The sequence below is a fragment of the Eptatretus burgeri genome, chromosome 12, assembly GCF_056783735.1.
Source record: "Eptatretus burgeri isolate ZD-2024b chromosome 12, Ebu_testis_v1, whole genome shotgun sequence".
NCBI classification, from domain to species: domain Eukaryota; kingdom Metazoa; phylum Chordata; class Myxini; order Myxiniformes; family Myxinidae; genus Eptatretus; species Eptatretus burgeri.
In genome coordinates, this window is record NC_140972.1 from 71593185 (window position 1) to 71616932 (window position 23748).

Consider the following 23748-nt stretch of genomic DNA (forward strand, 5'->3'; position numbering starts at 1 on the left):
TATATATATATATATATATATATATATATATATATATATATATATATATATATATATATATATATATATATATCGAGATATATATATATATATATATATATATATATATATATATATATATATATATATATATATATATATATATATATATATATATATATATATATATATATATATATATATATATATATATATATATATATATATATATATATATATATCGAGATATATATATATATATATATATATATATATATAGATATATATATATATATATAGATATATATATATATATATATATATATATATATATATATATATATATATATATATATATATATATATATATATATATATATATATATATATATATATATATATATATATATATATATATATATATATATGTATATATATATATATATATATATATCGAGATATATATATATATATATATATATATATATCGAGATATATATATATATATCGAGATATATATATATATATATATATATATATATATATATATATATATATATATATATATATATATATATATATATATATATATATATATATATATATATATATATATATATATATATATATATATATATATATATATATATATATATATATATATATATATATATATATATATATATATCGATATATATATATATATATATATATATATATATATATATATATATATATATATATATATATATATATATATATATATATATATATATATATATATATATATATATATATATATATATATATATATATATATATATATATATATATATATATATATATATATATATATATATATATATATATATATATCGAGATATATATATATATATATATATATATATATATATATATATATATATATATATATATATATATATATATATCGAGATATATATATATATATATATATATATATATATATATATATATATATATATATATATATATATATATATATATATATATATATATATATATATCGAGATATATATATATATCGAGATATATATATATATATATATATATATATATATATATATATATATATATATATAGATATATATATATATCTCGATATATATATATATATATATATATATATATATATATATATATATATATATATATATATATATATATATATATATATCGAGATATATATATATATATATATATATATATATATATATATATATATATATATATATATATATATATATATATATATATATATATATATATATATATATATATATATATATATATATATATATATATATATATATATATATATATATATATATATATATATATATATATATATATATATATATATATATATATATATATATATATATATATATATATATATATATATATATATATATATATATATATATATATATATATATATATATATATATATATATATATATATATATATATATATCGAGATATATATATATATATATATATATATATATATATATATATATATATATATATATATATATATATATATATATATATATATATATATATATATATATATATATATATATATATATATATATATATATATATATATATATATATATATATATATATATATATATATATATATATATATATATATATATATATATATATATATATATATATATATATATATATATATATATATATATATATATATATATATATATATATATATATATATATATATATATATATATATATATATATATATATATATATATATATATCGAGATATATATATATATATATATATATATATATATATATATATATATATATATATATATATATATATATATATATATATATATATATATATATATATATATCGAGATATATATATATATATATATATATATATATATATATATATATATATATATATATATATATATATATATATATATATATATATATATATATATATATATCGAGATATCTATCTATATCTCGATATATATATATATATATATATATATATATATATATATATATATATATATATATATATATATATATATATATATATATATATATATATCGAGATATATATATATATATATATATATATATATATATATATATATATATATATATATATATATATATATATATATATATATATAGATATCGATATGTATATATATATATATATATATATATATATATATATATATATATATATATATATATATATATATATCGAGATATCTATCTATATCTCGATATATATATATATATATATATATATATATATATATATATATATATATATATATATATATATCGAGATATATATATATATATATATATATATATATATATATATATATATATATATATATATATATATATATATCGAGATATATATATATATCTCGATATATATATATATATATATATATATATATATATATATATATATATATATATATATATATATATCGATATATATATATATATATATATATATATATATATATATATATATATATATATATATATATATCGAGATATATATATATATATATATATATATATATATATATATATATATATATATATATATATATATATATATATATATATATATATATATATATATATATATATATATATATATATATATATATATATATATATATATATATATATATATATATATATATATATATATATATATATATATATATATATATATATATATATATATATATATATATATATATATATATATATATATATATATATATATATATATATATATATATATATATATATATATATATATATATATATATATATATATATATATATATATATATATATATATATATATATATATATATATCGATATATATATATATATATATATATATATATATATATATATATATATATATATATATATATATATATATATATATATATATATATATATATATATATATATATATCGACATATATATATATATATATATATATATATATATATATATATATATATATATATATATATATATATATATATATATATATATATATATCTCGATATATATATATATATATATATATATATATATATATATATATATATATATATATATATATATATATATATATATATATATATATATATATATATATATATATATATATATATATATATATATATATATATATATATATATATATATATATATATATATATATATATATATATATATATATATATATATATATATATATCTCGATATATATATATATATATATATATATATATATATATATATATATATATATATATATATATATATATATATATATATATATATATATATATATATATATATATATATATATATATATATATATATATATATATATATATATATATATATATATATATATATATATATATATATATATATATATATATATATATATATATATATATATATATATATATATATATATATATATATATATATATATATATATATATATATATATATATATATATATATATATATATATATATATATATATATATATATATATATATATATATATATATATATATATATATATATATATATATATATATATATATATATATATATATATATATATATATATATATATATATATATATATATATATATATATATATATATATATATATATATATATATATATATATATATATATATATATATATATATATATATATATAGATATATATATATATATATATATATATATATATATATATATATATATATATATATATATATATATATATATATATATATATATATATATATATATATATATATATATATATATATATATATATATATATATATATATATATATATATATATATATATATATATATATATATATATATAGATATATATATATATATCGAGATATATATATATATATAGTGTTGTGGTTACCAAATTCGCAAACCACCATTCGGGTCCCTTGGGTGGGGTATCTCGGTAAGTACATGTGTAGTTGGGCCCAAACCCGTTGTCTAGTGGGAATACATGTCATTTATGCGTGCTGCGACTCTTCAGGATAGCCGTTTTTCTTTTGCTATCTTTATTTTGGACCAACCGCCATGATTACCACCACAACCACAACATCAACCACCAACCACAACGCCGCTTCACCACAACCGCCACGACCTTCCCGTCACAACTCGCAACCGTCGCATCGCCACCGTTCTTGCCCCGCTGTGGGTACCGGTGTTGGACTCGTGCAGGGCGCGCGCCGAACAGCGTGTACAAAATCACGGATTTTGTGCTTCGAAAACGGATCAAAAACGACACACGCCCACTTTTTGCCGTCCAATCGGTGAGCGAGGGGCGAATTGGCCCCGCCCCCAGGGCGATCGATATATGCAAATTTATGGATCAAAAAGCCTTCACGCCTACTTTTTCTCGGGCCAATGGGGAGCGAGGTGAAAGGTCGAAGGGAGGGGGTCAAAGATGAGAGGGCGAAGCTACGGGGCTGATAAAAGGACCGTGTTCGTCAGTCCAGGGAGTCCAGAGGCGGAGAGTAGGAGAGTAGGAGAGTCGGAAACAGAGTCAAGACTTCGCGGGCGGTGGAGTTGGCAAGAAGGAGCTGGTCGTCGTGTGCGTTGGAGTCGGAACGGAGGGGACGGAGCTGTGGAAAGGCAGCGACACCAGACGAGGGGGTGCTCGCGTCGGGAGCTGCACCCCAGGGAGGCCGACAGCGCGACCTGGCCGAGGTGGAGACGCTCGTCGCGGGATAATAAAAATCCTCTATACCCCGAGCATCAGCAACCCCCTCCTGTTTCCCCCCACGCTGAGATAGTGCGACCAAGGGGGCCCCTTTCCCACCCCCTACCAGACACTGTCCGCGAGGCCCGCGGAGTTGAGGCACCATCGCCGCTCCGCGTCTCATCACCAGACGGGTAGGCGCGACCCGGTCTCGGCCTCAGGCCCGCCTCATCCTTGAGGGTATTCTTTTCCTTGGTTTTGGGTATGTGTTGTCGGCGCCGTCTGTGAAGTAGAATTGTATAAGTGTTGCCGTGTGCTCGGTAGTCGGTATTAGCTCTGCATTGTGTTTTCGCTTTTACATTTGCTTTTTGTGTAAATTACATTGTGTCTTTTCTGTGTGCATTTGGTGGAATTGTATATGTGTGCTCCCGTGTGCCGCGAATAAATGTGCTTTATTGTTGAACTGTTTCCCGCTTCGCTTCGTCATTTCTTTCTTTGAATCCCCATCTTGCTTCACGTAAAGGGTTGGTAGTGGGCTGAATACGCCCGATAATTAATCGAACCGTCGAGGTCGACGATAACACAGCTCGGTTATTCTGATAGTACGGAACGGGTCGCTTAAGTGGCCCGTGTCCGAAGTCGACCTGCGGCGAGGTGCGATCGCCCGGTCTACCCTCCGCGTGGGTACTTAGGTAGTTCGAATTTGGCGAGCAACCCTATCCCACGCGGGGGCTGATTGGCTCGATCGCGGTGGGACCGAAAGGTCCACCCGTGACTGGTTCCCGGCGTTAGTCCGAGAGGGTCACGACTGGATTGTCCGTCCGGTGGGCGACGTGCCGCGATTCGAGTTACGTGGCCGTTCGCACGCCGGCGGGCGCGAAAACCGCAACAATATATATATATATATATATATATATATATATATATATATATATATATATATATATATATATATATATATATATATATATATATATATATATATATATATATATATATATATATATATATATATATATATATATATATATATATATATATATATATATATATATATATATATATATATATATATATATATATATATATATATATATATATATATATATATATATATATATATATATATATATATATATATATATCGAGATATATATATATATATATATATATATATATATATATATCGATATATATATATATATATATATATATATATATATATATATATATATATATATATATATATATATATATATATATATATATATATATATATATATATATATATCGAGATATATATATATATATATATATATATATATATATATATATATATATATATATATATATATATATATATATATATATATATATATATATATATATATATATATATATATATATATATATATATATATATATATATATATATATATATATATATATATATATATATATATATATATATATATATATATATATATATATATATATATATATATATATATATATATATATATATATATATATATATATATATATATATATATATATATATATATATATATATATATCGATATATATATATATATATATATATATATATATATATATATATATATATATATATATATATATCGAGATATATATATATATATATATATATATATATATATATATATATATATATATATATATAGATATATATATATATATATATATATATATATATATATATATATATATATATATATATATATATCGAGATATATATATATATATATATATATATATATATATATATATATATATATATATATATATATATATATATATATATATATATATATATATATATATATATATATATATATATATATATATATATATATATATATATATATATATATATATATATATATATATATATATATATATATATATATATATATATATATATATATATATATATATATATATATATATATATATATATATATATATATATATATATATATATATATATATATATATATATATATATATATATATATATATATATATATATATATATATATATATATATATATATATATATATATATATATATATATATATATATATATATATATATATATATATATATATATTCGAGATATATATATATATATATATATATATATATATATATATATATATATATATATATATATATATATATATATATATATATATATATATATATATATATATATATATATATATATATATATATATATATATATATATATATATATATATATATATATATATATATATATATATATATATATATATATATATATATATATATATATATATATATATATATATATATATATATATATATATATATATATATCGAGATATATATATATATATATATATATATATATATATATATATATATATATATATATATATATATATATATATATATATATATATATATATATATATATATATATATATATATATATATATATATATATATATATATATATATATATATATATATATATATATATATATATATATATATATATATATATATATATATATATATATATATATCGAGATATATATATATATATATATATATATATATATATATATATATATATATATATATATATATATATATATATATATATATATATATATATATATATATATATATATATATATATATATATATATATATATATATATATATATATATATATATATATATATATATATATATATATATATATATATATATATATATATATATATATATATATATATATATATATATATATATCGAGATATATATATATATATATATATATATATATATATATATATATATATATATATATATATATATATATATATATATATATATATATATATATATATATATATATATCGATATATATATATATATATATATATATATATATATATATATATATATATATATATATATATATATATATATATATATATATATATATATATATATATATATATATATATATATATATCGAGATATATATATATATATATATATATATATATATATATATATATATATATATATATATATATATATATATATATATATATATATATATATATATATATATATATATATATATATATATATATATATATATATATATATATATATATATATATATATATATATATATATATATATATATATATATATATATATATATATATATATATATATATATATATATATATATATATATATATATATATATATATATATATATATATATATATATATATATATATATATATATATATATATATATATATATATATATATATATATATATATATATATATATATATATATATATATATATATATATATATATATATATATATATATATATATATATATATATATATATATATATATATATATATATATATATATATATATATATATATATATATATATATATATATATATATATATATATATATATATATATATATATATATCGAGATATATATATATATATATATATATATATATATATATATATATATATATATATATATATATATATATATATATATATATATATATATATATATATATATATATATATATATATATATATATATATATATATATATCGAGATATATATATATATATATATCGAGATATATATATATATATATATCGAGATATATATATATATATATATATATATATATATATCGAGATATATATATATATATATATATATATATATATATCGAGATATATATATATATATATATATATATATATATATATATATATATATATATATATCGAGAGAGAGAGAGAGAATGGAGGTAAGGTCCCTTTGTGTACTGCCTTTTTGGCTGCTGGTTGCATCATTGATTGGGGGCACAGCTGTGCCAATGATGCAGTGCCCCTATTACCAGTCCAATGGTGCTCATTTCACCAATCTCAGAAGGATGACAGGCTGAGTCTTCCCCTGCTGTTAATTCTGTGGCCAACAGGGCTTGAACTCAGGTCATGGGATCGCAAGCCACCACTGTAACTGCAAAGCCAACACCAGGTTTGGAGGTGTGGGTTTGGAAAGAGAATGATATGTTATGGTTAATGACTGAATACACACACAAAAACAAACTCCTGTCTGAACAACTGTACACACAACGACACAACAGAGTTTATAATAAAATCCGCTGACACATCTGCAAAAACTTTGATGAATCGGTACCAGCAAAGTTGTGGGAAAATGAACCAAAAGTAATCATTGAAAACATGGAAGTACTGACTGCTGATGTACGAACTAATGATCCCATCGAGCATGAACATCGAAAACAAAGTGTTGTGACCAGATATCATACACAGTACAAAAAAAAGAGAAGAAGTCATTGCTGATTGAGGTGTTAATACCAGTGATTTTGGACTAAACGATTCAGAAATCAAGAAAACGAACAAACACCAAGACCTCAAGAATGAATTGAGAATATCCTGGAAGCTGAAGAATGCCAAAGTTGTACCATGACAGCTGGACCTACAGGAATGATAACAAAAAACCTCACAGACATATTAAACATAGGGCAATACCCCTGGGTGCTCACCTCGTCGTGTCTGAATAAGATAACCAGGCAACAGCTGGTAGGCGTGGATGACCCATGAAATATATAATGGAGAAGAAAGTAAATACCTTTAGATTATTTTTTATGGCATGAACAATGCTTGGTACATCACGGGTGATAAAGGTTGTGGTCAAGCTTCATCAAAATTTTGTGTATGATTTCAGAAAAGAAAGCAAATACTTTTTTGGGGGGGGGGAGTCCCCCCTTCCCCCCCTCCCCGTAAAACCATTAAGACCCCTCATTTTTTTTTATGATGTGAACAATCTTTGGTACATCACGTGTGATATATGTTGTTGTTAAGTTTCATTGGAATTGCATGTAGTTTCTGAGAAGAAAGCAAATACATATTTTTGGGGGCAAACCCCCTCTCCCCATAGACCCTCCTCGACATCAATTTTTTTTTTAATGTCATGAACAAATTTAGTACATCATTGCTGATGAAGAAGATGAAGAAGATACAATAAAGCCTGGTGTTGGCGTAGTGGTTAGGGTAGCGGCTTGTGATCCAAAAGGTCCTGAGTTCAATCCCCGTTGGCCGCTTGAATTAATACACACCAGGAGGTTGACTCAGCCTGTCATCCTTCCGAGGTTGGCGAAGTGAGTACCAGTGCACTGGGCCCGGTGTATGCCCCGGTTAGAATAGGTGTACCATATCCCTGTGTCGTAATAGGCGACCAGGATTGCGTCAGGAAGGGCATCCGGCGTAAAACCTGTGCCAAATCACTATGCGGATCATACGGATGATCCGCTGTGGCGACCCCTAACGGGAGCAGCCGAAAGAAGAAGAAGATTGGTGATGAAGATGGTGGTCAACTTTCATTGTAATTGTCGGTGTAGTTTTGGAGAAGAAAGCAAATACATATTTTGGGGGGCAACCCCCTTAAATCCCCTTGGAACCAGATTTTTCTAATGTCATGAACAAACTCTGGTACGCCACGGGTGATGAAGGTTGTTGTGAAGTTTCATTGGAATTGTATGTATCGTTTGAGAAAAAAGCAAATACCCCTTTGGGAAGGCAACCCACTCCCCCCCCCCCATCACCCGTAAACTTCCTCTGAAAACCCCTTCAGACCCCGTTTTTATGCCATCACGGGTGATGGAGGTTGTCGTCAAATTTCATTGAAATCGGATGTCTAGTTTCTGAGAAGTTGCGAGTATTTGTGGATGGACAGATGACGCACCATCCCTTAAGTTCCCCGAAACTACTTTACAGGTGAGCTAAAAACCATCCTTGGGAATATTATTCCAAACGAACTACAGTTGTAAGGTGTCTAGGGCTCAGTGATGAGCCTGAAGAGAGCCCTCGGCACAAAACTTTGAGAACCGAAAACTTCACAGCTTGGTCCATGAATCGTGACCCCTTACTGAAATGAAGGGGGATACTTTGAGCCCATCCTGGGAGAACTTCATTTCACATTCTGAAACACACACACACACACACACACACACACACACACACACACACACACACTCACACACACTCACACGCACACAGCCTTTTATTAGGATAGATTAAAATCATGAAACATTTTATCGGGCACTTTTCCCCTTTGATTCCATATTACAGGAATTTCACCGAGCTATATGTAAAACAGGCTGGCAGGATGCTCTATCGAGAATCTAGAGTATAAACTGTAGAGGTATGCACACTCGCCTTGAAGCTGTCTCGTCTGGGTTCGAATCTCGAAGCAGCTATACACTGCCATTCCGGTGTTTCACGGGTCGGGTGATTCATCAATGTGTGTATCAGCCCTCGGGATGGACGTTAAACGAACGTTTCCGACGTTAGTTTGCGACGAGTAGGTGAGCTATCGCCGGTACCATGCCCAAATTCAAAATTTCTCCCTTCACCGCTGCTGGGAAGGCAATGGCAAAGCACCGAGTATAAATAACCCTAAAATACCAAGAAACTGCTTCGCCGGCACTGGAGCTGCCTTTGGGAGAACACTAAATAGGAATTTACGAATAAAAAGCATTTACAAGTCTCACAAAGAACACGCTTTCCTTCGAGCCGAGGCGTGAAAATACAGTCATTCCTGAACACCTCGTCTGTGACGATCACATACCGAGCCTAACAAAGGCGAACACCGACGCAGATGAACAATTTGTCCCGATGAGCCATTTTACCCGCAGGGGGAGATGGGGAGAGAGAGAGTACATCATGCGTCTTAATCATCACCATGGAGTAAGTACAGCCGGTCATTTCATTGCGGGAGCGACGCAGTCCGGGGCCGTGAGGTTTTCATCCGCAGGGCCGGAACTATGCCTCAACACATCCACGGCTCCGTCATCGAGCGTACTCATTCTGTTTGCCACGACCCACGGGTCCGGCAAGCACATGGATTATATTTATTTTATGATTCCGTATAAAGTGCCTAACGAGCCTCTCGGGGCTATGAGAGCTCGTTGAGGGTTAAAACAGATGTTTAAGGCGCAGGTGTTGTCGTGTTAAAGGACACGACCCCATTCCGTAGCCTACACTACTCGTGTTGTTGCTCTGTTGATGTACGACAAGGGAGGAGGTTGATCAAGCCAAACGATATGTACTGTATAATGTTGTACAAAGTGGACACGTGTGAAGGTATTGTTCAGTGGCAGTCACTGATGTTGAAACGGTAGAGCGGAGCATTGCTGGAACTTCACCAGGTGCGCCGTGCTCACCTGGCGGCGCGCGAGCACGCCATGTGGCAAAGCTCCGGCGCTTGTGGGACGAACTAAAGGCGGAGAGTGTGAAGGGACCAGGGGGGTGATCCTTTGTCACGATCATCGTTCGAGCGCCTTGGTAACGACGGCTGCACCCTCAGTTCGTCCCACAAGCATCGATGGGTTATTCGATGGTTTGGGGATAAAATGTTCCCGTTTAAACAAACCATCCGTCGCTGACGTTGGGTTCGAGACGTGGACCAACCACGCAGTTCGCCCCTTTCGTCGGCGCAGTTTCATCGCGAGCCTCCTCCAGCTGCCAAGCGCGGCGACGGAGCACATCTTCGAGCCGCAGACCGGCTGGCACCATCACCCTGACCCTTCTGCACGGCCGGACGGGACTGCAAGGTGAGCATTGAACCCCTCGAGCACCTGTGCTGCGCCCGCGACACCTGCCGTGCGGTGAGCGACGCGGTCGCTCCCTCGAGGTCGATCGGCTGCAGTTCATGCGAGCCATGCGGGGAGGTGATCGTTATAATAATCCAGCTCGAACCGGTATGGAAGCGATATGCAATGCGGACTTTAACAACGGCACATGGGGTTTGTGCCGTTCCGTCGCTTGTATGACAGAATCGCAGCAAGCAACCGTCGAGGACCCGCGCTGCAGACAGTGGGCGGCCAAAACGGGACACTCGTAGCACTCACTCACTAGGTGCTCACATGCAACACTACACCTGGGTGGTAAATCATCGAACACCTTTATCTTTTATTCCTTCTTCAACTGGAGCTCAGTAGCTGGATGATGGATCCCACGGTATGTCGTGTCCATCGTGGAACCAAGAAGTCGAATTCACGAAGTTCAATGTCAAACGGCGAAGCTTTCATTCCCTGAAATCCCAAGTCTTTGCACATGTGCTCACAGTTTTGCCTCCTGAAGGTCACAAACACTTTTTTGAAAGTCCTCTCTGCACGACATCCCTCGCTCCACTGAGCTTTGAAAGTCCCATTTCGATGCATTTCGATATCTACCCCCAAGCGACTCGTTTGAGCCGCGGCGTCTCGTCCATGATGACTCTCCGTGTCCCTCTTTCAAGGAGGCATCGATATTGCGGCAGATTCGCTATTAAATGAACGAGTTTGTGATTGCATGTGTGTGTGTGTGTGTGTGTCTATGTGACGTGCATATTGACCGGGCAGCAGCAGTCACCCGTCTTTTGGGCCAACCTGGTGGGATTTGCACTCGGTTGCTAATGAGACGCGTTCTCGAGATGAATCGGGCATGTTACAAGGTGTCTGCAAGTCGGCATTGATGTGAAAATTGCTCTCAGTTGCCTCGCACTTGTCGTTTTGGGGAATGGTTATTAATTTTTACGAATCTCCCAGAAGCCGTTGATGCCATTGATGTGCACGTGCTCGTTCGGTGGTTGAGTTTTCCATATTCCGAATCCGAGCCTGTGTTTTTGTTTGCCAAACTTGCTCGTCTTTTGTGAAACTGCGTGACCACACTGCAAATGGAGTATCCCTTTCAAATAGGGTTACACGTGTGGACTTACACGGCAGGAGCTCTTTTCCTTGGGTGTTCAGGATGAGGTCTTCAATCTTGTGAATGGAGGCATACATGGCAAGCTCGTATAAATTATATTGCGTTTAACATTGTTTGTGTATGTATGTATGTATGTATGTATGTATGTATGTTGATGTACAGTGAGCTGTTTGAACCGTCATGACCATTGAGATACTTTCACACACTGGTAAACTGCTCAAACAAGCAGCACAACGATGACGCACCTGCGCACCTGCTGACTGATGTGGCTTCACACTTTCATATAGCCAGCTAGGCACCTGAGTTTCTGATGGTTGACCTTCATCCATCTCTCCCTGATGGCGATTCTCTACTCTACTGCACACATGCAAAGAGCACGGCATTATGAGAGGTGAACCCTTCGAGCCCCGGCATTTCGGCGTACAATTTCAACTTTTGAAGACCTGGAAGATACCTTGCAATTCACTGTCAGTTATCTTCAAGAAAACATTCAGGTTGTCGAGAATGATTGAGACTGACCTCTCACCTCCCCCACAGCTCTTCTCTTCCAAACACTACGTGCCCGCCCTGCAATTGCTCTCCGTTACCATTTTATATCGATTCGTGCTCCGTCCATTTAACGGTTGTCATGTTCAGCATTTTGATCATGGGTCTCTCCTTTCCCTCCTTTCCTTCATTGTCCAATTTCTAATCATAATTCCCAATCACTTACAATGCCACCATGCCCAAGCCAAAAAGACATTGATTTGGGAAGGAGTTGGGGGGCTTTGAAGACAGAAAACAAAGATGGTGGAACAATGTGGAAACTATATCTTTATGTTATCCTTTCCCACCAATTTCGTTTTCAACACCGAAACCTTAAAATGACATTGTACCAGTTGCTGTGATGCCACACCCATATATATATATATATATATATATATATATATATATATATATATATATATATATATATATATATATATATATATATATCACTAATGCCCTTTCTGGGTCGCAGTTGTTGTTTTTTTGTGAACACTTGTATTTTGGACACATGAAATGCAATGATCAGGAAGCGCCCACTTTTATCCATTACGATTATTTAAAATGAAAATCACCCACTTTTATTATTTTATTCTTTCTCTTTTGGTCACAGGCTTGGGCGTAACTGGCCAATGAGAGCAGGGTTGGTTTTGTGGGAGGATGAGACTATGTCCAACGGTGAAGAGCTTCCTGAGCCACAGGAAGGGCCGACATTGGGCAACCCCAGGATCGAGGTGGAACTAGAGGCCACTCGTGCTCGTGTACATCACCTCGAGGCTGAGCGGCTTGAGTTGAGCAGACAAACCGAGCTGCTCAGCACTGAGCTGGCAAGGGCAGAGCATTTGCTGCGACAGAAAGAGCAGTAAGTATTGCGAGCAATGTTGTGACAAACTCCACGAGAGCCATTGTGCTTTAATCTCCATGACTCAGATGATGTTCCTTCAAAATACCCGACTAAGATACTTGATTCTGTCCCCTGGTAAGCATGTATGTGTCACGCTCAAGTTCCTCTCAAGCTTCTTGACACCAAGGCCCTATTTTATGCACATTATGGGACATTAAGGTGTACTTTAAACTTTAATGCAGCATGGTTAGAGTTGTTTCATAATTGCACAAATTGAGAAAAAAAAATCCATTGAGGGATAATTGGTGTTTTCATGCCTCCCAACAGGACTCCACAATGTTTTACAAATGGAGACCACAGTGATTGGTTTATATGCTAATGATATGTTTAATTATGTTGGAAATATATGTGTAATGATGATGAACTTGCATCACTGATTTAAACCAAGTTAAGAATTGTGAAACAGAGACCTCCATTGGGAATTTTTACGAACTGCTACCCAAAGGGGCAGGGAAGGAGGGGTCTGGGGGGGGCAGTGTGCAAATGGTCACCTGCATTTTCCCAAGTTCAGGTTATCAGTCTTGGGCAGCATTCGGAGTGCAACCCTCTGACTGTTGAGATATCGCAATTGAGTCTTCATCATTTTAAAGAAGACTGAATTGCCAGTTTATGCTTTCAAATGTGTTCACCTTTGATTCAATTCTACAGTCTGATGTCCAAAATTGTGTAAGGTCATCTGTAAGGAAATTCAGTTTGTAACGATGACGTCATTGTAAAATTAGCGTTTGTGACGCCGATGTTATCGGGAAATGCTGCGTCTCATAATGACGTCATCATGCGACGGAGTTTGTGGCTGTCATTGTGCAATTCTGTTTGTGACAAATGACGTCCTTGAGCGGAAGTTTGAGATAACATCTTACAATGCTACATCTCGCAAAGACATCATTTCGCAACGTTGCGTGTTTGCTGCGTTCATAAGGTAGGTAAAGAAAGCATCAGATACACAGACCTGCAAAGGCAGGTCTATATAAGTGTGTGTGCAGGATCTTAAATCATTTTGTGGACTGTTTGGTGTGATTGGGTTAAAGGATACCCCTGAGAATTAGTTGAAAGGTGATTTTTATAGAATGAGAAAGGAGAGGCATTTGAAGGTTTGTTTTAACGTGTCACCGCGAGAGGGCAACGTTACATCATCCAAGTTACTTGGATTCTCAATTAACGGCGTCATGTTGACTGCCCTTGGGAAGCACGAGTTCAAATAGTTCTTTGGAGGAATGACATATGGTGAATCGTACATGATGATTAATGCATTACGAGTTGTTTTATCTCAGTTCGCGTGGGTTTTATAATCCTTTATATATTTTTGATTTTTATTTTGCAACGCAATTCTGAAATTAATCTTTTGCTTCATTAAAGCTTTGTCAAATTGGGATTTTCCTGTTTGGTTCCATTAGTTAGCCCATCGATGTTCACACATTTCAACAGAGTCCACACACGGCTCCACACGTAAACATTTGATAATGCTGGTGGCATTGTTGGTTAATTTAGAAGCTCGTGCATTGATTAAACAAGCTGGCATGAACTTGAAGCAGAATCAGCACCATCAGATGTCCACTGACGATATTTTAATAGCATTTAATCAACCATGCACCGATTCAAAACTATCAAAGGACAATTGATGTTTTAACAGTCTTGCTATTTTTTACCCTAATCATTTATTTTCCCTCAATCGTGGAAGTATCCAGTATCTGCTCTGCTTACATTAACAATGTTGCCTTTGCTTTAAAAACAAAAACATTTTTAATAGGATTGGATTCATTAACTTAGCACACATGAAAACCTTGACACTTATTTAGGGTTGAGATAATATGCCTCATGATAAGTAGTCTACAAAGAAGCAACTTTAAATTTCTTAGTGGTATAAACACCATGTCGTTTTTTGTTTTTTTTTCTTCTTTCTTTTGCAAAATAACCAGGGTTGCAGAAAAGCTGAATGATAAAGAATAGGATGATATATTCATGTTTATCCGCTGTATGACCATAAACCCACGCCGTCAATGCATCGTCGACGCGCCACAAAAATACACCAGCACAAAAGTGAAATCAAATTTTGGATTAATTCCAAAATATGCAGAACAAGTATTGCAAGGACTTTTAAATGTTCAGTTCCATTGAGATAAAACAATATGGAATAGTATTGATGATAAAATACAAAACTACCGGTGAAAATAATTTTTTTTTAATCAATTAATGAAACTAGAACGGCACTCGGTGGAGTGCATACCTCCGCCATGCAATGTCTGATCCACGAGAACATATCGGGCTCAATAACTTTTTGAGATATCGTGCTATATATCGGTTTTGGTCCTATCTCTCAATGGTGAAGAATCACTTTAAAAATTCTTGTCGCTGGATCTGGATCTTCACCAAAATCTAATCAGTTTGTCCTTGTCACACACCGAACCTGCCCACAAAATTCCATCTGGATCCGTTCACAGCTTTTTTTAAGATATTCTGCACACAAATAAACAGACAATGGTGAAAACATTACCTTCTTCCATCGCAGATGGTGGAGGTAATTAGAGAGTTCATGGAGTACGATACCCCGTGAAGTGTTCTGGTAGATACAGGAGAGTCTTGCCGTTTGCAGGGTTACCTTCTTGAAAATTCCCATGAATCATAAATCTGCAAACTTAGGGGGTAATGGGGAAAATGGGGTGATAGGGCTTCAACTTTAAAATTTGTCCAAACTGTTCATGGAATTAACATGTTTGCAAATTGATTTTGTTCTCTTTATGTTCATGAAGAAAGGAGTATAAAGAACATAAAATAAAGTATTATATTCCTGTATTAGTAACAAAAAATAAAGATAATTTTCTTGAGTTATTAACATCATGAAACTTATCTTTAATAATGATGATGATAAACTTGATCCAATAATCAATAATGTGATGGCAATTATGATGATGATAAACTTGATCCAATAATCAATATAATAATGTGATGGCAATGATGATGATTGCAACGATAAAGACTAGTTGATGGTGGTGATGGTGTTGGGAGGTTTGAGGGGGGTATTGTGTTGATAGCCTATGTTAATTAGGTAAATAAATGTGGAAAATAATTCACCCACCCATGATTATTCGAGTGCATTGACGGTTTTTATTGTATTTTTTTGATCCGCAAACCTTGCCTCAATAAATTCATCGCAATAGAAGAATCCACGAAAGGGAAACACACGAATGGCAAGGGCCTCCTTCCTGAATTTCAACTGTAATAAAATAATGATTCTATAGATCATTTGAAAACAGTCTGGAAGTTTAGCGCTTCTGAAGCAGTCTTATTCACCAACCACCCTTATACACTAGAATAAGATGATGTTGAGTCACAATTTAGGGGATGGAGGCTTTATAGTTCACCATCAAATGCAGCATCAATCAGCATGATTACATAAACGTTATGGCGGACTCTTCTTTACCCCAATGCACATGCCACACCCTCTAATGCTATATATCAATATATTGCATGATTTGTGGAAGTATTATGAAGATTATTTGTTTTCTACAATCTTCAAGTGTATACTTCAATTTGAATAAAGGTTTAAAGGCATGTAAATAAAAAAATTCCGGGATTTTCCACCATTTTCCCAGTGACTATTCCACTGCACTATCTATCATGTTACATGAGTCATTCATAATTGTTGTATATGCCCTTTATTGGTTCACGAGTCAGTAAGTGACCACTATATTCGTTATGGGCATGTGTCTGTCTGTCTGTCTCTGTCTGTCTGTCTGTCTGTCTGTCTGTCTGTCTTTCTGTCTGTCTGTCCCGAGCATAGCTCCATCGGTTTTGATCCGATCCTGATAAAATTTAGGTGGGAGGTTTATATCATGATCTGTGTTGTGTTTTCCTGAGAATGGATATGCTGCGCCCATTATGGGCAGAGCCACGCCCAAAAAACATGTGTTTTTAGGGGGTAGCCAATTTCAAGTTACATCTTCTCCGAGGGGGTTTGTCGAATCTGGCAGGGGTTTCAGTATTTGGTTAGCCCAATGGCACCTGCATAGCCCCACAGAGCTCTATTTTTCATTTTCGTCCCAAGGTCAAGGCCACAAGGTCACGAACTTAGAAAATGTCAAAAAAAATCAATAAATTGGGCATCAAACTCCTAGGGTTTTCAACTGTATTGAATGGAAGTTTTTTTTTGTTTTGTTTTGTTTTTGTATACCTTTTCGAGGCTCGTATGAGAGCTAACACACAACTCACAGCAACGGGGCATGAGACAAGAGGGGCGGGAGTGGAAGGGACAAAACAGTGAGGAACAGACACATTAGGTGAACTGTGGAAGGGAGAGGGATGAGGATGGGACGGGGAACATGGCGAAGAGAAGATTGACATTACAGGGACTTTCAAGAAGGAAAGCAGGGGAATTGAAGGAAGTGGGCTTGGGTGGATTATCGGGGGTAGAAAAGATCGAGAATTTGGATGGGGGAAGATAAGAGGTGGTGGTGAACAGCTGTTTTGAAAGCCTGGAGGGAAGAATGGGAGAGAATAGAGTGAGGAGGTTTATTCCAAAAGCGGGAAAAAAGAGGAATGAAAGAGTGAAGATGAGCAGTGATTCGTCATTTTGGTAGTTTTACCAGAAGGGGGTTGTTGGCGGACCTTGAGCGCCCTGTGGAAATGTGGTGGGGACAAATCGCAGACAGAGAAGGGGGGCAAGGCTGGAGAGGAGTCGGTAGAAGACAAAAAGACCACCGACCAACCTGCGGTGATTGAGTGAGAGGCCCAAAGACTCAGCGTCATTGCGGGAGATGCCGATGATCTTAAATGCCCTGGTTTCGACAGCGTGAAGCCGAGAAAGGTGGGAGGCAGGAGCACCAGCCCAGAGGGGAGAGCAGTACTCCATCAGGCTACGGACAAAAGCTTTGTAAGTGGTCAGTAGCTCAAGAGGGCCGAGGAAGGACTTTGCACGATGGAGGATTCCCAGTTGGCGACTGGCTTTTGAGGCGAGGTTGGAAATGTGACTTTCCCAGGAAAGGTCATGGCAGATAGTGAGACCCAGAAGCTTGAAAGAAAAGACTTCTTTCAGAGGATTGTTGGGAAAGTGGATGGGGGGGTTTTTCTAAAAGGTCCTTTCGAAGAGACATAGTGAGAGTGTGAGATTTGTCTGGATTGAAAGACATGTTCCACGTGTTGGACCAGTTTGTGATTTTATCCAGATCTGCAGTGAGCGAAGAAGCTGCTGCTTGCCGATGACAGATGGACAGATGCCGATGACAGAGGGTGGAGTCGTCGGCACAGAGAAATAGAGGATTTTCCAGAGAGTCGGAGAGATCATTGATGAAAACCAGAAAAAGAACAGGGCCCAGAACGCTACCTTGAGGAACTCCAGCCTGCACTGGAAGAGGGGATGAAAGAACTCCATTTAGGGCCACACGTTGACTGCGACAGGAGAGGAACTCTGCGAGCCATGAGTGGAGATGGCCTTGAATACCATGGGAAGAGAGTTTGGTGAGTAGTGCAGGGTGCCAGACTGTGTCAAAAGCACGTGATATGTCCAGGGATATGGCTCGGATTTCCTGTCTGGCATTGAGGACCTCCATCTATTGATGGGAGAGCAGAAGCAGCATATCCAGGGTAGAGTGACCTTGTCTGAAACCAAATTGATGATTGGAAATCAAGCCATTGGAGAGGAGGAAGGATTTCATGTCTGAAGCGATGATGGATTCCATAACCTTGCTGATGATTGGGAGAAGGCTGATTGGTCTGCAGTTACAGGGATCTGTTTTTGCACCTTTTTATGCAGGGCAGTGATGTGAGCAGATTTCCAAGCAGATGCCAGATGACCTTGGGCAAATGAGAGGGTGAATAGAACAGAGAGAGGGTGAGCAAGAGCAGAAGAGCAGGCTTTGAGGACACGTGGGCTGATGCCGTCTGGACCGGTTGCAGAATCTGAGTAGAGGTTTGAAAGCAAGCTCTCCACCTTGTCAGGAGAAAAGGACACAAAGTCCAGGGACAATTGGGTGCGACTGGGTAAGTTTGGTCGAGAAAGTGATTGGTTTAGGACACAAGATTTAGCTGCAAACACCGAGTTTAGACATTCAGCTTTATCACGTGTGGTATCAGCAGTGCGGCCATTTGAGGTAAGGGAGGGGATGGAGGGGGAACATACACCAGAAACAGATTTGATTAAACGCCACCAGGATTTTGAGGAGGGAGAGAGGTTTGAGAGTTCAGACTTGAGATGAGAAAGATGTTGTTTTCTGGCTCTCCTGAGGGTAGATACGCACTTGTTCCGAGCTTTGTGGAAGGAACTGAGATTGCCCTCAGTTGGGTTTGCTTTCCATGAGGCAAAGGCAAGTTGTTTCAGGACAACTGCCTCACCACAAGCTTCAGTGAACGAAGGGTGGGAGGAAGGGTAGGACAACTGAACACGAGAGGGGATAAATCTGTGCATGAGGGAGAGCAAGTTTCTTTGAAAGAATTCCCAGGATGAGTTGATGTTTGAGAAAGTAATGATAGGAGACCAGTCTGTAAGTTTGATGGCTGCTTGGAGACCCTGCCAGTCGGCTTGAGTGAAATGCCAGACTCGACGGCGGTGAGGTGGTTCTCTGATAACAACCAGAGAGATGTCCATTTTGACAAGGACGTGGTCAGAAGAACCAATTGGAGCGAAGGAAGAGCGGCAGATATTGTCAGGGAAATTTGTCAAAATCAGATCCAGAAGAGATGGAGCACCATTGGTTGAGATCCGGGTCGGGAAGTTGACCGATTGAGTCAGTCCTAATGAGTCGCAGAAAGCTTTTGCTGAGGGGCCATGGCAGGTGAGAGAGGTACCCACACCTAGACAACTGGCGTGATGACAATTGAAGTCACCATATAAGAGGAAGAGAGAGTTTGGATGAGAAGATAGAAGATGGTCCATGTTTTCGGATAGTGACGTGTAGATGGAGTCGTCACTGTGAGGTGGACGGTACAGTACACATATAAACATGAGGTGGGAGTACAGGGGAAGCCGAAGCCAGAGGTATTCCTGGGGGTGTGGGGGAGTGAGAGCAGTGCATGGAGAGTGAGGAATAGAGTCTTTGATGAAGAGAGCAACACCTCCACCAGGACGAGGCTCAGGTCTGTCATACCAGAGGAGGGAGTAACCAGGGAGAGATACTTGGGAGTCAGACACGTCTTGGGAGAGGAAAGTTTCTGTTAGGCAGATAATGTCTGGTTTGTCAGTGGCAACCTGTATGGAAAGATCTGAAAGGTTTGAGCGAAGGCCCCGGATATTTGAGGTCCACACTTTTAATGAAGAGGTAGGGGAGGAGGCTTTGGGTGCAGGAGGTGGGGGGGAGGGTATTGATGGAGAGCAAGTCCAGGTTGATCCACAACTTCTCTGCCTTCAGGGGGAGGAGGTGGGGGGTAGGACAAGGGACGAGGGGGGTAAGGAGGGTTGTTGAATGAGTGTGGGGTATTGCAGAATAGCGAGGGGAGGGGCCAAATGAGGAGAAAAGGCTCTGTGATCCTGGGGGAGAGGGGGACAAGAGACAAGGAAGAAGGCAGTTGAGGATTTGAGGAGGTGGAGTGAAGAGATAGAGGTGAGAGGGCAGTGGAGGGAGGCAGCTTGGTGGATGAGAGGGGGGCAACTTTGAGAAGGATGAGTGAGGGGATGAAAGGTGGGAGAAAGGTGAGGGGGGAGTTTTTGAGAGAGGTGAGAGGGAGGGTTGGACGGAGAAGAGTGGGATGGTTGCTTTGAGAGTGAGGGGTGAGGGGGGTGAGTTGGCACTGAAGTTGGAAAAAAAGAATGGTTGATGGAAAGCGAGCATCCATGGCAAACTGTGGTTTTTAAAAGTTTTAGGTCAGAGATGAGATTTAACACAATTCTTGATGGATGCAATGAAGGCGAATTCAGAGAATGGAGAGAAGAAGCACTGTCGTAGTTGGATTTTTTTAGGCAAGGAATGAAGGAGAGGTCGAAATGAGAGCAGTCTGTTAAAATAGCAGAAGAGTAGTGCATTATGCAACAGTAAAGAGTACCACATGTGTGAGAGAGGAAGATGAAGCATTATAAGATCGTTTTTGTTGTTAATATTAATGTTTGAGAGAGTTCAACAGATTCAGTCATGGAAGTGTAGAAAAAAAACGAGGAAGAAGACGAGGAGGATAAGAGGAAGAGGAAGAAGAAGAAGCAGAATCGGGAGAAGGTGAGCATGTTGTTGTTGATGTTGGGTATTTTTTTTTTTTTTTGAGATAAGAAAGAGATTAGTTGGGAGAATGGGGGATGTTTGGAAAGTGGGGAGGATGAAAATTGAAGGTAATGGGGAAGATAGAAGTAAGATAGAAGGAAAGAGGGAAGATAGGGTAATGGGGAATGAGAAGTTGGTATGCAAGTAGTGCTCTTCGAGTACTACAATTTTCATCATTTACGTTTTTTCCGATTCCCGCCAGTTTGCCCGTGGCGTCCCCTCGAAGGTCAAAAAATAAAAAAAGCGAACCGTGTACATTGCTCGTGAACCATCGCCGTCTCCAGACTTGTAGCATTCTTAAAAACAAAGTTTCCTTTAACGACAGACTTATCTTCCTATTCATGTTCCAAGTCATTTTCAAAATACAACTTAAATTTAATCTGGTTGCTCCTCGATCATAAACTGAGAAGACAGACTGATATGAA

At 32.9% G+C, this 23748-nt stretch overlaps 1 protein-coding gene across 6 annotated transcripts in view; it reads left to right on the forward strand.

Moving 5' to 3' along the window:
• Positions 1 to 12035: 12035 nt before the first annotated feature.
• Positions 12036 to 23748, forward strand: part of LOC147015895 (F-box only protein 41-like) — a 97515-nt gene continuing 85802 nt past the window's right edge. For 4 of the 6 annotated variants that reach the window (XM_085848477.1, XM_085848478.1, XM_085848479.1 and 1 more), the window contains exons 1-2: positions 12036 to 12582; positions 14856 to 15104. In XM_085848477.1, the coding sequence (XP_085704603.1) occupies positions 14875 to 15104 (230 nt within the window). In that variant the 5' untranslated portion in view covers positions 12036 to 12582; positions 14856 to 14874. Of the gene's footprint in view, positions 12583 to 14855; positions 15105 to 22837; positions 23282 to 23748 lie in introns of those variants that run through there. The other 2 variants (XM_085848476.1, XM_085848480.1) reach the window with 2 other exon arrangements.